This window comes from Schistocerca piceifrons, chromosome 9 (genome assembly GCF_021461385.2).
Source record: "Schistocerca piceifrons isolate TAMUIC-IGC-003096 chromosome 9, iqSchPice1.1, whole genome shotgun sequence".
NCBI lineage: Eukaryota > Metazoa > Arthropoda > Insecta > Orthoptera > Acrididae > Schistocerca > Schistocerca piceifrons.
This window is the reverse complement of record NC_060146.1, coordinates 86,551,048-86,575,279: the sequence shown is the minus strand read 5'-3', so window position 1 is coordinate 86,575,279 and position 24,232 is coordinate 86,551,048. Positions and strand designations below refer to the sequence as shown.

At 41.4% G+C, this 24,232-nt stretch overlaps 1 protein-coding gene across 2 annotated transcripts in view; it reads left to right on the top strand.

The window, feature by feature from the left end:
- Nucleotides 1-21,000, top strand: part of LOC124717263 — a 137,368-nt gene extending 116,368 nt beyond the window's left edge. For both annotated transcript variants that reach the window (XM_047244071.1, XM_047244070.1), the window contains exons 6-7: nt 1,162-1,240; nt 20,475-21,000. In XM_047244071.1, the coding sequence (XP_047100027.1) occupies nt 1,162-1,240; nt 20,475-20,577 (182 nt within the window). In that variant the 3' untranslated portion in view covers nt 20,578-21,000. The remainder of the gene's footprint in view (nt 1-1,161; nt 1,241-20,474) is intronic.
- Nucleotides 21,001-24,232: the final 3,232 nt, after the last annotated feature.

Genomic DNA, 24,232 nt, shown 5'->3' with positions numbered 1-24,232 from the left:
ATAATCTCCATTCAATGTGACGACCTTATACCAGCTTACTGAGAAGGCCCGTATGTGCGCACGGTACCGATCTACTGGTCAATATCGGACCAGAAGTCTTGCTGTGTCGATAACTTCCTCGTCTTCAGTGTTCTGCTTCCCATGGAATGCATCCTTGAGAACCATTGGGGTGCGCTGGCTGTTTTGAGGCCTCTTATTGTCACAGAGAATAAGAAGTTTGTTTGCATTTTTGTGACAATGAGTACACTGAAGTTGTCCCTTCAATTTCCCAAAGCTGTATGCAGCCGGCCGGCACGGGGGAATTCGGACAGCTTTGCGCGACCTTGTTGCAATGGTGACAGACTTCTCGCCTGATAGTTCTCTGTCCTTTTGTTCGCTGCCAGTTCTCTGCAGACATTCTGCATGTATCTACGAATATCTGTGATGCTCTGGTTTTTCGCTAAAAAACCTCAGTGGCAGGCACTGCCCCGAATGTACCTCTGTTACAGAGATTTTGAAGGCTACGTATAGCACCACAACCTATCGAAACTTCACGAAATTAGAGGGACTGAAGAGGGAATATTCCATTGTGTCCCACAATGTATTCCACATTTTGTTTTTCAACCATTATTGACAGAGGAAAAAAAGTCTTACATTACTTATTGAATGCCCCTGGTATTTTGTAATTTAAGTATAGAAGTTAGAAGTCCATATTAAACAGGAGGTATCCATATAAGTCAAAGGTTGGAGATGGTTAAGGGCATACCACCCCCAATAGGATCATACCTAGTAAAGTAATGTGGTGTTAAAACTAACCTTCAGCTTTACTTTTTATTACCTGCTTCATATATTGAAAACATGGGATGTTCTTTGAAATGTCCTTTTGTTAAATACAAATTATGATTGACTGAATGTTTTAGCAAAGATGAGCAGTTATTCTTGAGATAAAACTGCTTGGATTTCAGTCATTTACATTAAGCAATAGCAAAATGGTTGGGTTTTTGCATTTTCGGCATTTAATTATGTTCTTGATTATTGTAGAAATTGGGCAGTACATAATACGTTTTTCATAACTTTCTTTAGATTATTGTATTCATAGTGGCATGTTAACGCTACATGGAAACAGCTGTGTATGTCTTTTTCTCATATCAAAGTCTGCATTCAGTTTTCTGTTCCCAACAGATAGGAATGTTGTAGTGGCAGACATCACAAGCCTATTCCTGATCGGTCCACAAAGATGCCGCACTGACTGCTATGAGCTGTGAGTATGTTACTTTATTAACTCAGCGGGCCTTCCATTGTTATATTATGAACCCTCCATACGAGGAGGATTAATTAAGATTATGGAATAAGTTATCATTACTTGGTGAATTTTTATAGATGGAAAAAGATGATCTGTAGGCCTATTTGTTTTAAACAATAATCTGTTCCCAGACATTCATTCATCACACCCTAAAAATGTATTATTTCCCACATGGAGGTGAATGTTATTTCCTTTCACCCCCCCCCCCCCCTTTCCTGCCCCCTCCATATTCTTCATGTGTCAGTTTTTACAAACAACCAACGTGTTTCATAGTACCATTGTATATTATTCGATATGGTCATTCGTTCAGCTCCTTCATTATATTTCTGACAACTAAAACTTGTTGTCTCCAGGTCGGATCTCCACAAACACACAGGCATGGACTACGGGTATCAAAGAATCTGTTGGAAATATCTGTGGCTCGTCAGGAAAAGCCGTTTTTTTTGTGTGGTGTCTAGCCTTCAAATTCGCACCGGCTTTTGATTGTTGCAGGAGTGTTGCCAACAAACAGCTTTCATACCTCGTCCATGTGGTAACTTTCCCAATGTTCTAGTAGTATATCGTGATGAAACCAAGCAAGGTAAGTTTCAGTGCTTAATGACTGGATGTTTGAGAGCATCAAGGCCCACAAGACGTCAGAATTCCAGGTGTATTGCAGAGTATGTAGCAAGTCTTTCACTCTCAGCAACATGGTGAAGATGGCTGTAATCAGCCATGTGGAAGGCACTAACCACCCCATGGCAGTCGTGGCTGTCAAAAAGATACTGGAAATTTGTCTTTTTCGTCAGTTCTCAGTGAGTGAAGTGCCACAGCTGTTGAGTGATGTGTAGACTCTTTAAGGCTGCCCAACATCTCACTGACTTTAACGGTATTTTGTTTTCAATGACTATGTTGGTTTTTTACCATGCCGTTGTTCAAAAGTGACAGACAGACTTTGGCATTTTCAACACACCCTTGCGCAGCTTGGTGTAGCCAATCCTTTTCTAACGTCCAGTTTTGGCGTTCATTATGGGAACTTTCCACTGGTTTTTCAGTAATGAGGGAGGATCGGCAAGGTATGCCTCGCTAGCCTGCTTTCTCGATGTTCCTGTTCTTCTTGCTTCCTCTTTAAAAGAGGGGCTGGACTTAGTCCCACTTTTTATACAGTCCAATTTTTACCCAATCCAATCTAGCCACTGTCATGGATGATGATGATGGTGATGGTGATGATGATGAAAACACAAACACCCAGTCCCGAGGCAGAGAAAATTTCCAACCTGGCCGGGAATCGAACCTGGGTCCCCGTGATCCAGAGGCAGCAACGCTAGCCACTAGACCACGAGCTGTGGACATGCATTATTATGTCAAGGAAAGATCCTTGTTTGCATTTTATAATACTTATTGGCATGACTAGCCTGCAGTTCACACTTAAGTGCCTGGCAGAGGGTTCTTTGTACAATTTTCAGATTATTTGTTTACTGTTTCGCCTCAAGTAGCAGCGCACAAGAAAAACGAACATATAAATCTTTCCATTCATACTCTACTTTATTTTATTATGATGATACTCTCTCCATATGTAGTTGGGGGTTAACAAAATATTTCCACCTGTGGAGGAGAAAGTTGGTGATTGAAAGTTCGTAAATAGCTCTCGTCGCAACAAAAAACTTCTTTGTTTTGATGATTGCCACCCCAACTTGTGTATCATTTCCGTTACACTCTCTCCCGTATATCGTGATAACACAAAATGAGTTGCCCTACTTTGGACTTTTTTGATGTTCTCCATCAATCCTATCTAGTAAGGATCCCACACCGTATGACAGTACTCTAGCAGAGGGCAGACAAGTGTAGTGTTGGCAGTCTCTTTAATGGATTTGCTGCATATTCTAAGTGTTCTGCCAACAAAGCTTAGTCTTTGGTTCACCTTTCCCCTGCATTATCTATGTGGTCTCTCCAATTAAAGTTGTCTGTAATTGTAATTCCTAGGTGTTTAGTTGAGTTTACAGCTTTGATGGATATTTTGTAGTACTCATGCGAATGACCTCACACTTTTCTTTATTTAGGGCCAATTGCCACTTTTCACGCCATACAGATATCTTGTCTTTCCCAACGTGACATTTTTATATCACATGGTGGAATACAAGATGTCTCAAACCACGAAGAAAATGTTAAGTTTGTTACTAAGGGGGGGAAAGTTAGAATTTGGTGTTAGAATTATTTGTCATTTACAATTTGCCAATTAATTGCACTGGTCATGCGAGTGACCTGTTCAGGAAAATGTTAGTGGATAGCAATATAGCAAAGAATGCAGCTCTGCAAGAACAAAAACTGTCACAATCAATGGAGAAATGGTCAAAAAACATCCCAACCTAGCACTACAACTACACTTCAGAGAACAGGTATGGAATTGATGCTTTGGCCGTTTCCAGTGTTTTTATTTCTATTTTTATATCCATTATATAGCTTTTTGACATCACAGGAAAAGACTCGCATCAGTTGCCTTTGGATTATACTAAAAATGAGCCACAATTTTTGACCATTCATATTTGAAAGGTTGGTAGGTATGTAGTATCACAAGGTTCACATCATTGTCTTATTTGGATATTTGATTGTTTTGGGGACACTGGTACTTCCAGAGCATGCTCGCTGTCGTCTGGCGAGATTACTGGACATAATGAAGATGCTCCCTTGACACTTGACTAGATCACAGTGACTGGTGAATCAGGAAGCTCACAGTTGACGGTCGATTTCTTGACCTCTGAGGTATTGCAGCCTAAAGTCACGTCCACCACTGCCACTAACACTACATCAACTAACATTCTTGTTGTCACCTCCACCAATGCCACTAACGCTGCATCGGCTAACAGTCGTATTTCAAAGTACCTGATCCAGGATCATGGCGGAAATATTATGGACTCTGAAGGCTGTTGAAAATCATGTGTCCTTTTCTACTACAAGAAAGCAGACTGCTTTGTTTCCGGTCATGTTCCATAATGATAATGTAGCAGGTAAAATGCATCTTGGGTGAACCAAGACACCATATTGTATTGTTCGTGAGTTAGCTCTGCACTTTAGGAAAAATATTCTCAAAGATCTTGAAGGGGATGTTCCTTTTGTAATATTACTTGATGAGAGCCTTAACAAGGTGGCTGATGGATTTTGCTCTCAGATATTGGCATAAAGTTAACAAACAAGATGTGAAATGCACCATTTTTCGTCTGCATTTTTAGGCCATACCACTATTGCCGATATGTTGGATGGTTTTAAGATAGAAACTTCTGATCTGAATCTTATCAACATTCTTAAGGTATCAGTGGATGGGCCCAATGTCAGTTGGACATTCTTGATGGATTTCTGTCGTGACCTGAAGAGTATTAATAGGAACAGTGCATCAACTTTTATTGATATGGGATGTTGTGGTCCTCATAGAATTCATCAGAGTTTCCAGAATGCAGCCTTAAAGACTAACTGGAGCATAGTACCTTTCATGAGATCGAGAACTAGGATGCGGTCAACAGGGGTGTAAAAATCATCCCCTTTCCAGAGGCTTATGTGGACAAAGTAAAGGAACACGAGATTAAAATATATATACTTACAGTGAACAATGTTGTGGTACCTCAGATCCTCTGCTGCCAGCTAAAATATCGTTTTTTAGCTTTGTTTTGGAGCAGGTCATGCCCTTTTTGAGGGAATTCCAATGTGTGGCCCCTACAGCACATCTCCTGTACAATGCTTTGTCATCTCTACTTCCTGATGTGATGTCCTTACTTGTTAAGGCTGAAGTATGTAACTGTTGAAAGATAAGTGTGTGATATAAAACTTGATAATAAAGTTGGTCTTATTCCTGCAATAGACACGAACTTAGGTCATGCTGTATGGTATGAGCTCAGAAAAGTAAAAGTTCCTGCAAAGATATTTTAACTTTCAGGATTGAGTGCAAGGACTTTCAGGATTGAAATCTGCTCAAACAGCCTTCTAAAGCCACCTTTGAAGTACAGAATTTGTACATTCATAGACTTTTGTGATCCAGTTGTCATAAATAGCACCCCAAGAACTAGCAACGCTAGAATCTTGAATGTCTTGCAGAAATTCTCTTCACAGAATTGGACAAGGTGTCAAGTTTATGATGGCCTGAAATCAGCCGGTGGTGTCTTAAAGATTGACGTTAACAAGGGAATGAATCTGGACTATCACAATGCTCGAGATCGGTATGGTGACGCTTCAAAGCAGAAGCAATGTGAATAAGATGAAGAAGCCAAGAGAGCCAAACAGAAGAGGTCCATTGTCCAACAAGTTAAAGAACTGGAGGCCAAAAAGTCACGGTTACTGGCCGAAAGTCAGTTAGTCAGGCAGCAGTAGCCAACCGCAGCAGACACAGCAACAGATAAGTAACCAAATTAGTCATTTATGAGTTTCTAACCAGGAGCGAATTTTATTATATCATCTGTGTGCTTTAATAGTTTAGTTTCTTGAGTTTCTGCGTCTAAATTTAACATCTAATAGCCACAGTTCTCGCGTTTTCGTTTGCGTCAGAAAGTAAATCGATTTTGTGACATATTTCAAGTTCCAAATCAGGGTCAAATTATTTAGTTTCACCTGAGTGCTTTGGTAATTATGTTTTTGAATATCTGCGTATTATTACACACAGTTTGTGTGTTTTCGTCAGGTTCTACAGTAGATATCCGTAGCGTGAGTCGATAGTCCATTTCTCTGCATAGTTTAGTTTTCGACGACCTTTAGTACGGACAGGGACTGTGATTGTTTTGTGTGGATGTGAGCCGAGTTCGTGACACTTCACTCTCAGCTTCAGGCTGTGATGGCTTCAGTTACACAGCTTGAGGCTGCAGTGGATGGGCACCACTATTATAGGCCAGCCGTGGGGATCCAACAGACGTCCAGCACATCAGAGTCCTCTGATCGGTCCTCACCGGTGGCCAACCCAGTTACTGCTCGCATTGAGGCTGACCCCTCACCTGTGGTCGAGTGGGAGTTTGCCCCGGGGTGAAGCAGGCGGCGAAAGACTTTCCTGGCGGCCACACATACGGCCTCACCGGTTGGTCTGAGAAACAGGTTCCAGGTGCTGTCCGTGGCTGACACTGTCGCTGAGCCAGATGCTGTCGCCTGTCCTCTTTTCAAGGGAAACCACTCAGCCTGCAAGATCCGGGCAATCGCAGAGGGTGGGATTATTGGTAGTTGGGAGCTCCAACATTAGGCTCGTTATGGGGCCCCTTAGGGACTTGTCTGACAAGAAGGGTAGGAAATCCAATGTGCACTCTATGTGCATACCGGATGGAGTCATTTCAGATATGGAAAGGGTCCTCCCGGATGCCATGAAGAGCACAGGGTGCAGCCAACTGCAGGTGGTGGCTCACGTCAGTACCAATGATGTGTGTCACTTTGGATCAGAAGAGATTCTCTCTGGTTTCAAGCGGCTAACAGAAGCGGTAAAGGCTGCCAGTCTTTCTTGCAAGATGAAAGCAGAGCTGACCATTTGCAGCATAGTCGACGGGACCGATTGCTGACCTCTGGTACAGAGCCGAGTGGAGGGTCTGAATCAGAGGCTCAGACTGTTCTGCGACCATGTAGGCTGCAGATTCCTCGACTTGCGCCAAAGGGTGGTTGGGTTTCGGCTTCCGCTGAATAGGTCAGGTGTCCACTATACGCAGGAGGCGGCTACACGGGTAGCAGGGGCTGTGTGGCATGGACTGGGTGGTTTTTTAGATTAGAGGGTCTCAGGAAAACACAAGAAGAGCTTCAGTCACAAAGGGTGCAGGATGAACACAGGAAGAACGTAGATACAGGAGCCATTGGTATAACACTTGTAAATTGACGTAGCTGTGTTGGGAAAGTACCAGAGCTCCAAGCGCTAATGGAAAGCACTGATGCTCAAATTGTTATAGGCACTGAAAGCTGGCTAAGCTCAACCAAAATTTTTGAGAAGAACCTAACGGTGTTCTGGAATGATAGGCTAAATGCGGTTGGCAGTGGCGTGTTTGTTGCTGTTAGATGTAGTTTTAACTTGTCGCGAAATTGAAGTAGATACTTCCTGTGAGTTAGTATCGGCAGAGGTCATTGTTAGCAACCAGAATAAAATAATAATTGGATCCTTTTACTGACCTCCCAATTCAGATTATACAGTTGCTGAAAGGTTCAAAGGAAACTTGAGTTTGATTTCAAACACGTACCCGAACCATATTTTCTGGCACAAAATCCAAAGCGATTCTGGTCATATGTGAAGTATGTTACCGGCAAGAAACAATTAGTGCCTTCTCTGCGCGATAGCAATGGAGATACTATCGAAGACAGTGCTGCCAAAGCAGAGTTACTAAACACAGCCTTCCGAAATGCCTTCACAAAAGAAGACAGAGTAAATATTCCAGAATTTGAATCGAGAACAGCTACCAACATGAGTAACGATGAAGTAAATATCTTTGGAGTAGTGAAGCAACTTAAATCACTTAATAAAAGCAAGTCTTCTGGTCCAGACTGTGTACCAATTAGGTTCCTTTCGGAGTATGCTGATGCATTAGCTCCATACTTAACAATAATATACAACCGTTCGCTCGACAAAAGATCCGTACCCAAAGACTGGAAAGTTGCACAAGTCACACCAATATTCAAGAAAGGTAGTAGGAGTAATCCACTAAATTACAAGCCCATATCGTTAACGTCGATATGCAGCAGGATTTTAGAACATATATTGTGTTTGAACGTAATGAATTACCTCAAAGAAAACGGTCTATTGACACACAGTCAATATGGGTTTAGAAAACATTGTTCTTGTGAAACACAACTACCTCTTCATTCACATGAAGTGCTGAGTGCTATTGACAAGGGATTTCAGATCAATTCCGTATTTCTGGATTTCCGAAGGCTTTTGACACTGTACCACGCAAGCGGCTCATAGTAAAATTGCATGCATATTAAAATTGCATGCTTATGGAATACCGTCTCAGTTATGTGACTGGATCTGTGATTTCCTGACAGAGAGGTCACAGTTTGTTGTAATTGACAGAAAGTCATCGACTAAAACAGAAATGATTTCTGGCGTTCCCAAAGGTAGTGTTATAGGCCCTTTGCTGTTCCTTATCTACATAAACGATTTGGGAGGCAATTTGAGCAGCTATCTTCGGTTGTTTGCAGACAACGCTGTCGTTTATTGACTAATAAAGTCATCAGAAGATCAAAACAAACTGCAAAACGATTTAGAAAAAATATCTGAATGGTGCAAAAAGTAGCAGTTGACCCTAAATAACAAAAAGTGTGAGGTCATCCACATGAGTACTAAAAGGAACGCATTAAACTTCGGTTACACGATAAATCAATCTAATCTAAAAGCTGTGAATTCAACTAAATACCTAGGTATTACAATTATAAACAATTTAAATTGGAAGAAACACATAGAAAACGTTGTGGGGAAAGCTAACCAAATACTGTGTTTCATTGGCAGGACACTTAGAAAATGTAACACACCTACTAAGGAGACTGCCTACACTATGCTTGTCTGTGCTCTTTTAGAATACTGTTGCGTGGTGTGGGATCCTTACCAGATAGGACTGACTGAGTACATAGAAAAAGTTCAAAGAAAGGCAGCACGTTTTGTATTATCGTGAAATATCGGAGAGAGTGTCACAGAAATGATACAGGATTTGGGATGGACATCATTAAAAGAAAGACGTTTTTTGTTGCGACGGAATCTTCTCATGAAATTCCAATCACCAACTTTCTCCTCCGAATGCAAAAATATTTTGTGGACACCGACCTGCATAGGGAGGAATGATCACAAAGATAAAATAAGGGAAATCAGAGCTCGTACGGAAAGATATCGGTGTTCATTCTTTCCGCGCACTATAAGAGATTGGAATAATAGAGAATCGTGAAGGTGGTTCGGTGAACCCTCTGCCAGGCAGTTAAATGTGATTTGCAGAGTATCCATGTAGATGTAGATGTAGATGAAAGTGTCACTGTACAGAGGGGAATTGAAGAGATCGCTTCTCTCACAAAGGAGTTTTGACTGGTTTTTATTGATTGATTTGAATTGATTGTTTGAAAAAATACAAAGTGTTATTATTTGGCAGAGAAAAGTCACTAAATGTTCCCGAGTGATGTTCTTAGTTTTTAAACTTTAATGTTATATAATACAACATATTTCTTTTATATTTGTCTGGTCCGATGCATTATCTTTCCTGGAAAGTTCATAAATCCTATATGGTAGGATGAAGGTGTTACCAAAGAATGAAACGTAATAAAGAAGGTGACTGAAAAGGCCTCTGTCTACATTTTGATGTTCAGTTTTCCAGGCTCATCAGGAATGAATACCTATTTTATACGCTCTAGTTTCTGTCCATTTTTTACTAACCCCTAGTAATATTTAGTACCAAAATCTTGACCATAGAAGACAGCCCATTACAATCCATGCTAATTTAGGGCAATAATGGCCAGGCAGCTTATGTGCCAAAATTAACCACACACAAAAAAAGACAGTTCATAAAGAAATTAGTTACAAAATGTGTGACACACACTGATGCCAAAAACTATTTCAAGCTATGTACCTCAAAACATTTGTTACTCCATTTCCATCAGTTGTGAAGGAGCCTCACAACCATCTTGTGGATGAAACTCTTTTTTCACAGCATTTTCATGCATGCATCGTTACCTACATCACTGAGAGCCACCAGGTCCCTGTCACCGTAAGCTCTGGGCATGCTTCAGCGACCACCTTGTAGTGTGGCGGTGGAATGTTGTGTGTCTCAGGGAATGGGGATCTTGGCCTAAATTTCAAGGTGTGCTGTGTGCCAATGAGATGCATGGCTGTTGAGGTGAAACAGTCATTAGCAGGCAACCTCTGGGAAACCTGCAGCAACTCAGTTGTATAAGGCTTACCCAGGCATGAGAGGCTCTGTCCGGGTGGACTTCCTTCCCTAGCTGCTCATGGGAATACCATGAAGCCGCCGGCCGCGGTGGTCTCGCGGTTCTAGGCGCTCAGTCCGGAACCGCATGACTGCTACGGTCGCCGGTTCGAATCCTGCCTCGGGCATGGATGTGTGTGATGTCCTTAGGTTAGTTAGGTTTAAGTAGTTCTAAGTTCTAGGGGACTGATGACCACAGATGTTAAGTCCCATAGTGCTCAGAGCCATTTGAACCATGAAGCCTAAATCTCATTTTCCTACTCCCAGCAGTTCGGGTGGGCCTTTGGGCAGTATTACCACCCAAAATGCTAAGAAGCCTCGTGTGGTTAGTCCACCTGGATCATGTCCGACTGTCAACGACAGTAACCAAAGTAACATCACATCCTGTGGTGGATAATGTTTTTGTTGTTATGAAACATGTGGAGGGTTATTTCAGAAAACTGTCAACGTTTTATATTTATAAAAAACTTTAGGTAGTTGTTGGGCAACTAAGATCTATCAAGAGGCTATAGAATGGTACTCTTCTGCTGGAAATTATGAAGGCTCCCCAAGTACAGAAGCTGTTGAATGCCAAGCTGCTTGGGGAATATCCCATCACCAATGAGCTGCACACCGGGTTGAATAATGTTAAAGGTGTTATTACTTGCTGGGACATTGCAGATATGGATATGAAAGAACTGCAAGAGGAATTTGCACGTGCACGGGTGACTGACGTCCAAAGCGTTATGAAAAGGTTTGACGGGGAGCTGCGGAAGTCGGCCTCATTTATTCTGTCACTCAGTCTTCCGAAGTTGCCAGACTGTATTGTTGCAGGATTTCTCCGCCTTAAGGTAAGACTGTATGTCCGAAATCCAATGCGCTGCTTTAAGTGCCAGCACTTAAGTTACACCACTACGGGTTGTAATGGTCGGGCTACATGTGGCCGATGTGGCAGTGCAGCACACGAAAAGGATTTCCAGTGCACTGCGTCACCCAGGTGTCTTAATTGCTCACAGGCCCATCTGGTTTGGAGCAGGGATTGTCCTGTCTATGTTGAAGAAAAGATGATTCACAAAATTAAAGTCATCCAACATATATCACACTCTGTCAAGTCTTTTTGTCTCGGCTTTGACACAGCGTTTCCAGAATATCAGTATTAGCACCCCAACTATGCCTGTTGAGCAGGGCACATCTACCTGTTAATGTAAATGTAGCTGCCAGCCTGCGCTGCTGGTTCCTATCGGTAAGCATTGAATGTTACAGAGCATAACACCAGAATACACAGAAAACCCTCATGGCAGACATCGGATGAGATTCCATTGAGTGCTTGTTCAGTTAGCCTTGCCAACAATCCCAAAATCCAAGGTGAGGACGAAGGCCGGATGGCCGAAGTGGTCCGCTTCGAAGCCATCAGACCATGCGACCTTGCTGTTGTCTGATGGATCTGAAGGAGATCATAGCAAAGCTGGTATGGACATAGAAGATTTCCTGAGGGTACCAGTGAGTCCCTCTGTTGCCGTGTCGACACCACAGCGAGTTGAGAAGGGGAAAGACAAGAGTAAACCCTTGTCATTAAAATGGCTTCCATACTGCAGTGGAACATCAATGGGTTGAGGACTCGTGTGGAGGAACTGAAACTCCTAGCACAGGCACGCCCCTTGTGCCTGTGTTTACAAGAAACTCATTTTAAAGATACAGACATCCCTGTACTATAGGGTTATACACTACACTACAAGGATGACATAGGGTGGGGTGGGGGCAGAAAGAACCAAGGGATGGGTCGTCACGTTTGTCAGTAATTTGCACCACTCCTCTGCTCTCCCCTTCGCTACTGACTTGCAAGCATTTGATGTTGAAATCCATGCCCATCAGAGGATTACAGTTTGTCCACTGTTTTTTACCTCTGCTAGATGCAGTAGCCTCTGAGGCTGTCACAGCTCTCGTAGGACTACTCCCACACCCATTTCTCCTTCTGGGGACTTCAGTGACCACCACGTCCTGGGGTGCTCGACCTCTACTTGCCCTCGAGGTCAGGTTTTGGAGAGCCTCGTGGTGTCTCGCGAGCTGTGCATCCTCAACACAGGTAATCCCACTCATTTCTGTAGTGCTACGGGGTCATTCTCAGCCGTCGGCCTCTCTTTCTGCTCTCCTGACCTCACAGGCTCTGTTCAGTGGGAGGTCATTAATAACCTCCATTGCAGTGCCTACTCCGCATCTCCCTACCCGGCCACCGAAATGTATGGTCAGCAGGGCTAAGTGGACGCTCTTCAGCCAGCTGGCTGTGTTCGAACACCGCGACAGCATCCACGAATGAGTGGATCACATCACACGAGTGGTCCAACGTGCTGCTGACCCATCCATCCCAAAGTCCTCAGGACAGTTTAGGAGGTGACCTGTACCTTGGTGGACAGATGAGTGCTGTTCAGCAATCTGGAACAGGCTTGTGGCTCTTAGACATTTTCAACACCGACCAACAGCAGACAACGTAAGGGCCCTTCTAGTTGCAAAAAGGTCCAAGGCTCAACCCGTCATTATGGAGAGTAAGAAAAGGCGATGGCTAGCATTCCTGAAGTCAATTAATCATTCCACTTCTTCTGCATAGCTATGGGAAGCCATCCACAGGATTTCCGGTAAACACAGTCATTTACCAATAGCAGCAGTGCTGAAATAGAGGTGTCTCCAAAAAGCATCTGGAGACATTGTACAGACATTGGCTGAGCACTTTGCAAAAACTACTGCCAGTGTAAGTCAGGATCCGGCGTTTTGTCACTACCGTGCAACTGTAGAGAGACTGGTAGTTTGACTTCAGATCCCACAGTTCTGAGGCTTAAAATTCCCCTTTCTCCATGTGGGAGCTTTAATCGGCACTGACTGAAGCTTGTGACACTGCACCCAGTCACGACGAAATATGGCACTGCATGCTTCGACATCTGCCAGCAGCATTGATGAAAATCCTCCTAGAATGTTTCAATCTCATATGGTGGACAGCCAACTTCCCCAACTTGTGGAGGGAGGCAATTCTGATAGCTCTCCTCAAACCAGGATAGGATCGCACATATCTGAGGAGTTATCAGAGAGTCACCTCGAGAGCTGTGTAGGAAAGACCGTGGAGTGAATGGTTTACCATTGTCTGGTCTGGTTGTTAGAGACCAGGCAACACCTTAGGTACTCTGTGTGGTTTCCGGAGATTTCAACCAGACCCTGCTAGAGGCGGCTATTCTGCAGGCTGTCATATGTAACCATCACTGTATCGGCATATTCTTCAATATCAGTAAGACATATGATACTATTTGGAGACACTGTATTGTAGCACAACTGCATCAGTGGGGTTTTGTGGCTACATCTCCATCTTTATCCGGTCTTTCCTGTTTCAGCAGCTTTTTGGGACCTGAGTTGGGGACACACTGTCAGACCTATTTGAGCAAGAGAATGGTGTCCCTCAGGGCAGTGTTTTTAAGTGTTGCCCTCTTTGCCGTAGCCATAAAGAGTATCTCGTCTATGATAAGGAGTCCTGTACAGTGCTACTTACTTATGGATGATTTTGCTGTTTTCTGTTCCTCTTCCAGTGTTGTAAGAGCGAGACACTAGTTGCAGCTTACAGTGCGGTGGTTAGAGGAGTGAGCTGCAAAGATGGGTTTTCTGTGTGTGTGTGTGTGTGTGTGTGTGTGTGTGTGTGTGTAGATGCGCACGCGCATGCGCGAATGTTCATTTTAGTTATTCCCATCATATTTTTAATTTACCTGTCGTGCATATGGGCGACACCATTCGACATTTAGAGTGTCAGAGGTTTCTGGGCCTCATTTCTTACTCCAAATTGTATTGGTTGCCACCCCTCAGAGATCTGAAAGCCAGAAGCCTGACAGCACTGAATATCTTAAAGCGCCTTAGTCACAGGTCTTGGGGAGCAGGCAGGATGCATCTTCTCCAGTTTTATAGGGCTTTTGTACGTTCGCAGCCGAACTATGGGAGCATGGTGTATGAGTAAGCGAGGCTCTCTTATTTGCAGATCATTGGCACTGTCTACCATGAGGTGATTCAGCTGACCACAGGTACATATAGAACCAGTCTCGTACCCAGCCTCTATGCCGAGACAGGGAAATCGCCACTTATCGTCCTGCAGCAATTCCTCATGGTCATTTTTTCCAACCTTCCACAAGCCACAGTGCCATTTGGGATCCGCGTGCAGCATGTGCTGTAGTCACTCGGTGTGGAGCCAATATGACCCCAAATCCAGGGTTTTAACCATCTGCCACCCTGTTTACTGGAGAGGCCCAGAGTGATTTTAGGTTTGGTGCAGTACAGGAGAGATAGCACTCCTGCTCCTGTTTTTGAGATATTTCCTGACATTTTAGCTGAGCACCACGACTATGTCACTGTTTTTGTGGATGACTCAAAACGGGGATTCTTTTGGCTGCTCTGTTGTTTCCTCAGATTGTGTCCTCAAGTTCCAACTGCCTCAAGCCTTTACTCTCTATGATGCAGAATTGTGTGCAGTCTTGCAGGCACTGGAGTAGAAGAGATGTTAAAGTGCTAAATTTCTTGTCTGTTCTGATTCTTTGAGTGCCCTTTACTCTCTGAAACGTGTTTACCCAGCGGATAAAATAGTCCAGATTATCCAGGATAGCCACCTCCACCTACAACTACTGAGGAAGGTGGTGTCTTTGTGCTGGTTACTGGGGCACCTTGGAATTGTGGGAATTGAAAGGGCAGATCTAGCAGCCAAGGAGGCATGCCTCGATCCGCAGGTATTTCAGTCTGCCATCTCCGTGCGTGCTATGACCTCTCTGTTACGCTCAAAAGTCTTGTCGGTGGGAGGTTGAGCGGCTGGAAGTGACTGACAATAAGCTCCATGTTGTGAAGCCCGCAACTAGGCCATAGAGTACCTCCTTCCAGCTTAGTTGATGGGACGAGGTTCTCATCACTCACCTTCACATAGATTTAGGTTTTCCACAATTTCGTTCCAAGCAAATGCCCAGGTGGTTCCTTTGAAAAGGCACGGCCAATTTCCTTCCCCATCCTTGAATCATTCTGAGCTTGTGCTCTGTCTCAGATGACCTCTCTGTCAATGGGACATTAAACACTAATCTTCAGAAAATAATTGTTTTATTGTATAAAGAATGTTGTGCACATAAGCAAAAACAAGCTGCATTTGCGACTGACTGGTCAATGACACTATAAACACTTTGTAACTACAGGAAATACGTCTTAATTCGATTGGTTGAAATGGAGTCGAAAGCAAACCAGTTCAAGATTTTGTATAAGATGCTGTTGGTGTCTGTGGTTGACAAATTTTCATACACATTCCTGGTGTCATTGGAAAACAGCAAATTTGCATTCGAATTTCGCAGCTGCAGGCAGATCATTAGCATAAATCAGAAATAATGAAGGACTCGGGACAAAACTCTGAGCGACTCCGCAGCGAATAATTTCTGTATGTGGTACTACAGTTACTCCCAACTTACATTCCACAACATTCAAAATTACTTATAGCTTTCACCATTTATAAACACAAAATTGAAATGTCTTCTTTGAGCTTTAGTGGGTATGGAACAAAAAAATGTGGCACCTAACACACACTTGGCTTTTTCGTATGCTAAACTTTGTTCGCAACATTATTATTTCACAGACTTTAAGTGAGATGCCTACCACTCAACAGTCACATGAATGTTATTATGGCGTGCTTTAATAAAATTTCTGTGAAATGATTATTTAGAAGAAACCTCAAAATCCAAAATCTGCCGTACCTGTAGTGCTTTTATGATCACGTTTAAGTTTTACTTATGCTGTAATAAACTGCATTTAGTGCTGGTGTACGGTAACTATGTACTTTCCTCAACTCAGTCTGTGCTTGGAACATAAGCAACCTTTTTAAATAAAAAGTTTTATCACTGCACAGTATTAACCTTGATAAATTACTATGCAGCCCAAGTCATGCATAACGTAAGGCAACTGTATTGTACCTATTTGAAACCTCAAGGTTCTAATAAGAGGAGTAAAGGTAACTACGCACCATATAGTTGACGCGTTGAGCAGGAAATACATTCACTAAAAAAAAAAAAACTGAAATTTCAAAGTAGTGTGTGCGTGTGCTCGATCCCCTCCCCCCCCCCCCCCCTTTTTCTCTCACACACACGGGCAGAGTGGAAACTTAATTCTTGAAGACAACTGTAAGACTGAAATTTTCTACAATTGTAATTAAGCTTTTGGATAATGCCCTTCCTCAGAGCTAACTGATAGGCGTACAGATAGCTAAATTGTTGTGGCAATGCAACCTGTCTTTTCTGTGGCCCTTACCATTAATGGGTACATTCATAAACGTTTTCTGTGGCAAGGGAAAGAGCCTTTGAAGAGGACTTCAATAACACATCATGTTCAGAACTTGACCAAATAGTAGCAAGATGACAGTGCCACTAACTACCATCCTGCCATCGGAAGAAATCACGCAAACATCTATCCTATTGAACAATATGTAAGCAGACACACAACTCGGTTATGCTTCCATGCTTCCTGTGTTTATTACTGTGAGTGTCACATAGAGTGCTCGAAATGTCAACATTGAGAACTCTTTACTTGGTATAAAGCGATTGCTGACAGACGATACAGTATGTTCAGTTTCATCTGGGCTTACTGCAGTGTAGACTGTGTTACAGAGTATTTCATGTCTTCAGGAGATGTCACGGTTATCTCGTTCTAATTTCCCAGTGGGTAATACATCTGGTGAGCAAATAGATCATTATGTTTTTCCTGAATTATTGATCCAATGCTCTGCAAATGTTCTGTTACGAATGTGTGTAATTATCTGTGCAGAATGGGCAAGGCATCTGACATGTTGATACCACATGAATGACCTTATGCCCATGAGACAACTTGCAAAGCAGCAGCAGATCTGTAAAGAAAATTTTAATAATCATGAGTATTTAGACTTACATCAGTAAAATAGTGACCAGTTACACAATTCTTCAAAAAGCCTGCACCACACACATATGTCATTGTTCATCCATTTCTCTTGGTGAGCATGGATTCCTGGCTGACAAGGAGAAGTTCTCAGCAGTGGGATCAACTTTTTGAAATCATCTGGTTAAGGTCAAAGGTATCACACCCTGCAGCCTTTCATCCTGATGGGCCCTCGTTAGCGAGTAATCGATTTAAAAAAAACTTCAGACTTTCATGTGATACTCTACAGCTTTAATAAGGTTAAGGTAAAGTCTACACATGCAAAGTAGTGTCAGTTCAGATCTCATCAGGTGCTTTGAAATATTTTATTTTTAAATCTTTATCAAAATGTCTTTGGCCATTAATTTTATTCAATGAATTGGTTTAATTGTAATGTTTTTTATTTATATTCATTTATCAGGTCATTTTATTCATCATGTTAACTGTTTCATTTGCTCTCATTTTTTTCTCATCATTCTTTTTCCACTGCAAATCTTTGTGCATGTGAATTTAATTACTTTTATCTATACATCATAATTGTTATTCTATCACCAATTGCTTTTATTTTTTGTTGGTGTGTTTTCTCAGACTTCCAGTTTCATGAATTTTTTACATAATGTATGTAAAGACAAATGGTGATGGCTTCCAACCACACTCCTGTTCTTCAGAGTTTGGCAGTGTCACCATAACGAAAACCATATCCATGTTTTCCATTGCTTTATACAATGCAAAAGTGTAGGTAGCTTCCAGAGCGAGTTGTTTGATCACTACAACAAGTAGAGTGGAGAAGATGAACTTTATTCACACAGGTAAACACACAAACCATATCTGACAAGGGGAGGCTACAACATTGGGATCACGGTTTACATGAAATTTTGTACATCTTTATTAGGCCATTGAAACAACATTCTTTACAAGTAGTAAGGTGCACTACTCCCGCAATTCCAAGAAAATAGCAAGAGAAGTTTTACTCATCTCTTAAGTAACTGATGTCTCTATGGGCAGGTGCCGGACGTTAGAGTTCATGGTGGTCAGGTGATTAGCATTCGTGCTTCGTAAGATGAACGTGTATGAGACAATAGTTCAATTCCAACTCAAACCTTCATTTTCATAGTACAAGTGTACATTTTTAGATATTCAAAAAATTTGCTCCTGCACTATTTGTTCTTGCTACATTAGCAAAGTCTCACTGCTGTGCAGGTTAACTGCCAAATGGGGTCTGCCTCTGTGCCTGCAGCTCAAAAGTATGACGGTGCAAGTTAGCTCTGAGTACCTTACCAAATTGCATATATGACTTTGCAAACCGTGATAGGCAAATGTTTTCAGGAAAAATCTATGCATTTCTTCATTTACTTGTCGATAATTATATATCTGTGTGTGTGTGTGTGTGTGTGTGTGTGTGTGTGTGTGTGTGTGTGTGTGTGATTTGCGGGTGACCTTGAGAGGGACTTAGCAATTGTTAACCATGGATTGCCACTAACTACTTCTGTTATAGTACAAGAAAATTGAATCTTGCAACCAACAAAAGTAATTGGTCCTTGTAATAACTCCTGTTGACCAGTCTCATTTGGTGTGATTGCTGTGTGCATATACTGTACATTCGCGGGTGACCTTGAGAGGGACTTAGCCGCTGTGCGAGGCTGCCGTGCAACACGGGCCCTAGTATTACTAGGCCCGTGTTGCTGGAAAATCAAGATTGCGCAACACTGATAAGGCGCGCTGGCGCTGCGCGCACGGGTGGGGGGCAGGAAGTACATCCTGTTCTGAGGCAGCTGCATGCTCATTCGACTCGAGGCAGCCGCACGCTAAGCATCGCCATGCCGTACCGTCGCAGAAGATACTACAGGAGGAGCAGACTACCAGTGTACAAGACAGTGGATACGACTTACCGAACAAAAGCGCTGGCAGGTCGATAGACACACAAGCAAACACAAACATACACACAAAATTCTAGCTTTCGCAACCAACAGTTGCCTCATCAGGAAAGAGGGAAGGAGAGGGAAAGATGAAAGGATGTGGGTTTTAAGGGAGAGGGTAAGGAGTCATTCCAATCCCGGGAGCGGAAAGACTTACCTTAGTGGGGAAAAAAGGACGGGTATACACTAGCGCGCGCGCGCGCGCGCGCGCGCGCGCGCGCACACACACGCACACACGCACACACACGCACACACGCACACACACGCACACACACACACACACACACACACACACACACACACACACACACACACACACACAAGCAGACATATTAAAGACCTTTCTTTAAATATGTCTGCTTGTGAGATGTCTGCTTGTGTCTGTATATGTGTAGATGGATATGTGTGTGTGTGCAACAGTTTGTTGCGAAAGCTTGAATTTTGTGTGTGCGTGTGTGTGTGTTTGTGTTTGTTTGTGTGTCTATCGACCTGCCAGCGCTTTCGTTCGGTAAGTCACATCACCTTTGTTTTTAGATATATTTTTCCCACGTGGAATGTTTCACTCTATTATATATATATCTTATCTAATTTATGTGACTTCTGAGAGGTAATATAATTTTAAAAAATCACTTATATTTACATGAAGTTTCAGCAAATTTCATGAAATATCATGAAATTTGCTGAAACTTCATGTAAATATAAGTGATTTTTTTAAATTATATTACCTCTCAGAAGTCACATAAATTAGATAAGAACAGTGGTGGAAAAAAATACGGTTGGAAAAGTTAAGTTTGGAGGGGACTCAACCCGTCGTCTCGTGCACATTCGTTTTACGAAACAGTAGCAACTGGACCACCATAAACTCTAACGTCAAAGCACCCATGCCAGATACATCAGTTACATAATAGACGCGTAAAACTGCTCTTGCAATTTTCTCAGACTTGCCAGAGTAGTGCACCTTACTACTTGCAGATTATGTTGTTTTAATGGTCTACTAAAAGTGTACAAAGTTTGAAGTAAATCTGTGATCCCAACCTTGTGGCCTTCACTTGTGAGTTAAATGATTATTTACATGTGCTGCAGTGTGGCAGACATTTGCAGCACTACTTCTTCTGATAGCAGAGCAGGCATTTGTGGTATCTACCATATTTTTTGATAACAGCTCTTATCTCTGAGGAAGGGCGTTATCTGAAATATTAGCAACTTTGATTCTTATGTGCATATTGATCATTTAATGTGTCCCAGCTATACCTTTATTTCTTCAATTAAATGTTTAAACATAAGTGTTACACAAAATACACTTTCCGACACTCATTATGTTTACGGTAATTTCCAACTGCTTGAAATAAATTTATCAATCTCCACTTGTATATCTGTTTCTTGCTGTGTATGTGTTACTGTCACATTAATGTGGATTTTTAAAACAGGAAGTATGACTTGTGGCTGCTACAAAATGTTAAAGATTTGTTTTGTCCACAGTTTTTATTCTGGAACAAGACGTCCGGACAGAGTGCACCTAAACAGGGCAGGGCTTCAGAAAATTCACAGTTTTCTTCTGCAGAAGCAGCTATTGAATGACTAGACTAGTGACTGGGGCAGAATTTATGATTGCATTTCTGCCTATGACTCATCTACACTTTGCGCACTGAACAGTGGCAGTAAACAGATGCAGTTGACGAGCTGTGTCCCGCCATCACTTTTATTCCACTCTGGACTCTTGCATTAATTTTAATTTCGTTTTTAGTATTGCTCCACCTGGAGAGGTTAAAGTTTCAACTGTTTACACATTGTCATCTGTATTGAATAAATGTTTTGTTAGTTGAACAGGAGTTACAACTGACTGAAGTAGTTTCAGCGCCCATTATGAGGTTGTTCCAAGTCAAAATTTCTTCTTACAATGCTCAGCAGTCTTTGTGCATGTGAAAATATTTTGCTTAAATGATTTAAGCATACAATTTTGAAAACTGTCAAGTGGTTAGCTTTTTTTAAGCTACTGCTCTGTAATCATGAGATGTAAAATAAATACAATGTATTAATAACTTGTTTATAAATTGATACCAGTTTTATGACAGACTTTTGAAGAAAAATGCCTTTTGTTTCAATTTCATACTTTGTTTCTTCAGAAAATAAAATTTTTCCACTTTAGAAGAATCATATACTATATACCAAATATCCAACAGAAGTGTGTCTGGTATGTGAAAAGAAGTAAAGAAAGTGTTCATTTAACTGTACTACAATAGAGTTACAAAGTTACGAAACATAATACTATTAGGGGAATAGTAGTTTCAAAAATCTTTGCATGGATATTATTCAGTGCAGTAAAAGGAGCTCCCCAACATAAAGTTATTTAATTCACTCTTAAACTCCACTAAATTCATCCTTGTGAGAAGTTAATATGCTCTGGTAAATTCTTGAATATGTAATATCTATCCGAAATCAAACAATGGGAACACCATGTAGGAGGCGGAGCTGCCAGAGTTGGCAATCATTTGCATGAGGTGTGCTTGCTTGTGTGTACAAGTGGTGTGCATTTCTCTTTCTCTTTTACTGATGAAGGCTGTGGCCAAAAGCTTTGTGTAAGTCTCTATTAATTGCGCCTGTCTGCAACTTAACATGTCTTCTTTACGGTAAGTAGCAATCTATCTTTTCCTACATTGTTAAGTATCCATCCATTTATTTGTCTCCTTTCTGCAATAATCTTAAACCCTTTGAAGTTATTGTATATCGTTTTGGGCATCAACTCTATAACGATTTGACACAGTTGTCCATTTCTTTCATTTGTTAGCTAGTCTCTTAATTTCAGCGATTAAATAATTAAAGCTTGGGTAGTCAAATGCAAAATTATAACATGACATGCATCAGAGTATAGCACAGTTTTAATGTTTTCCTTTAATTTCAAACAAATTCTTGTAGAATATAGGTAAGTCTTCATTACTGGTGCACCTATCATAGGTAAGTGAGAGTGTACAACTGGAATTGTCATGGTATTACATTTTACGTGGACAAATCATGGAATTCCATGTTTTTGACCTAGCATTGTAATTTAATTTTATTGAGTTTCATAAATGACAAATTTTAAAGACATCATGTGAAATATTATATTAATTATGTGAGTATTATCCCATATAAATTATCAGTGTTTGAAGGCTGTGTCCAAGCTACAGCTTATTGGCTAGTATGTCTTAGCCGAGAGGGGGGGAAAAGTCGTTATTGTGATGTTAGATGCCCCTCCCCGTTAATTTTTTTGGAGCTCTTATGACAGTCTTGGGCATGGCTGTTAACAGCAACTGTGAGTACACTTCAATTAATAAAGTAAACGGCCAATCAGTTGCAGAAGTTTATTTATTTAAACTTGACAATGGTTTCAATACTGCTATGAGTATCTTCTTCAGAAGTATGTGATGTTGCTTGCTTACATTACATTACATTACATTACATGTTTTAATTAGTGTAACCAAGTAACATCAATATTCCATCCAGTATTATCCATCGTTTTAATAGGGGCACTGTATTTCAATTGGTGCTTACTAATGAAATGCATGACTCGGTAAGGGATTTAAGTATTTTTGTATTCATTTACAAATAAATAGTGCTGTTGTTGTTGTGGTCTTCAGTCCACAGACTGGTTTGATGCAGCTCTCCCTGCTACTCTATCCTGTGCAAGCTTCTTCATCTCCTAGTACCTACTGCAACCTACATCCTTCTGAATCTGTTTAGTGTATTCATCTCTTGGTCTCCCTCTACGATTTTTACCGTGATCCCTTGATGCCTCAGAATATGTCCTATCAAGCGATCCCTTCTTCTAGTCAAGTTGTGCCACCAATTTCTCATCTCCCCAATTCTCTTCAATACCTCCTCATTAGTTTTGTTGATGTTCATTTTATATCCTCCTTTCAAGACGCTGTCCATTCCATTCAGCTGCTCTTCCAGATCCTTTTCTGTCTCTGACAGAATTACAATGTCATCGGCGAACCTCAAAGTTTTTATTTTTTCTCCGTGGATTTTAATTCCTATCCTGAATTTTTCTTTTGTTTCCTTTACTGCTTGCTGAATATACAGATTTTATAACATCGGGGATAAGCTACAACCCTGTCTCACTTCCTTCCCAACCACTGCTTCCCTTTCATGCCCCTTGACTCTTTTTATCAAGATTAAGAGGACTGGATTGAAACTGTGCCTGGTGAATCTGCTTTAGCTTACTGCAGTCACTGCTTTGCTCAAATATTTTAAGCACTGTGGATTGTCAAGTGCTTTTCAGCCACATGAAGAAGAAAGAGCATACAGCATGCTTTAAATAAGAGAACATCATGTCAATTTGAAGTATTTTTTTAGTGAAAAAAGTTATCTTCTACCCAGTCACCTACTACTTCTGAGCCATTCACTTCAATACAATGTGCTTCAGAATCAACAGTACCTTAATTAACGTAAACAGCGAGCCGTTGATGCAGCCTTGAAGAATTTGTACTAAAAGAAGACTTAGTGACTGTTGAAACAGTAACGACACACAACTCACTTTGGTAAGGTGAAAAGGTTGTTGCTATAATCTCAAGAATGTAAAAACTGCACTGCCGCTAACAAGATACAACTTAAGCAAGATATGATACAGTATGTTCAGAATTGCACCCTACTTTAATCAACAGTTGCTTGCATTGCTAAAGAAAGCCAGTTATACTGTTCTTGGTTTTCATGATCACTGAATAAAGTTGTGGGACACACACAAATGGATATAAGTACAAGATTTTAGAATGAAGATAAAAAAGAGGCAATGACAAGATACAGTACTTCCTCTTTTCTGGGTCACTCCAGAGCTACTGACCTTCTAATGTTATTCATTGACATTGATTATTACAGGTACTTGTGTGGTTACTCTTGTCACCCAAAGTAGGTGGCCCAGTAAATCAGATGCCACTGTGTCTTTTAAGCCTTTTCAGCAACACAAGGTGCAGAAATTGCTTGTGCTTCAAGGTAATAGCCTTTTTTTCTGGCGGATTTCACACGCATTAATAAGTGTCTTATGCTCTTGGCCCTAATGAAAAATAAACAACAACCTCCTCTTAATTTTTCCAGTCTAAAGTGTCCACAGATAAAATGTGTGTACCGTGCCAAATCATCTATGGCATGCTGTAGTATGCACAATTTACAGTCCACTTAGGATTTGTTCTCTGATACAGTACTCTTTCATGCACCAAAAATATTTTCAGATTTTCTCCTCTTCACCAACAACAGACATTTGTTGA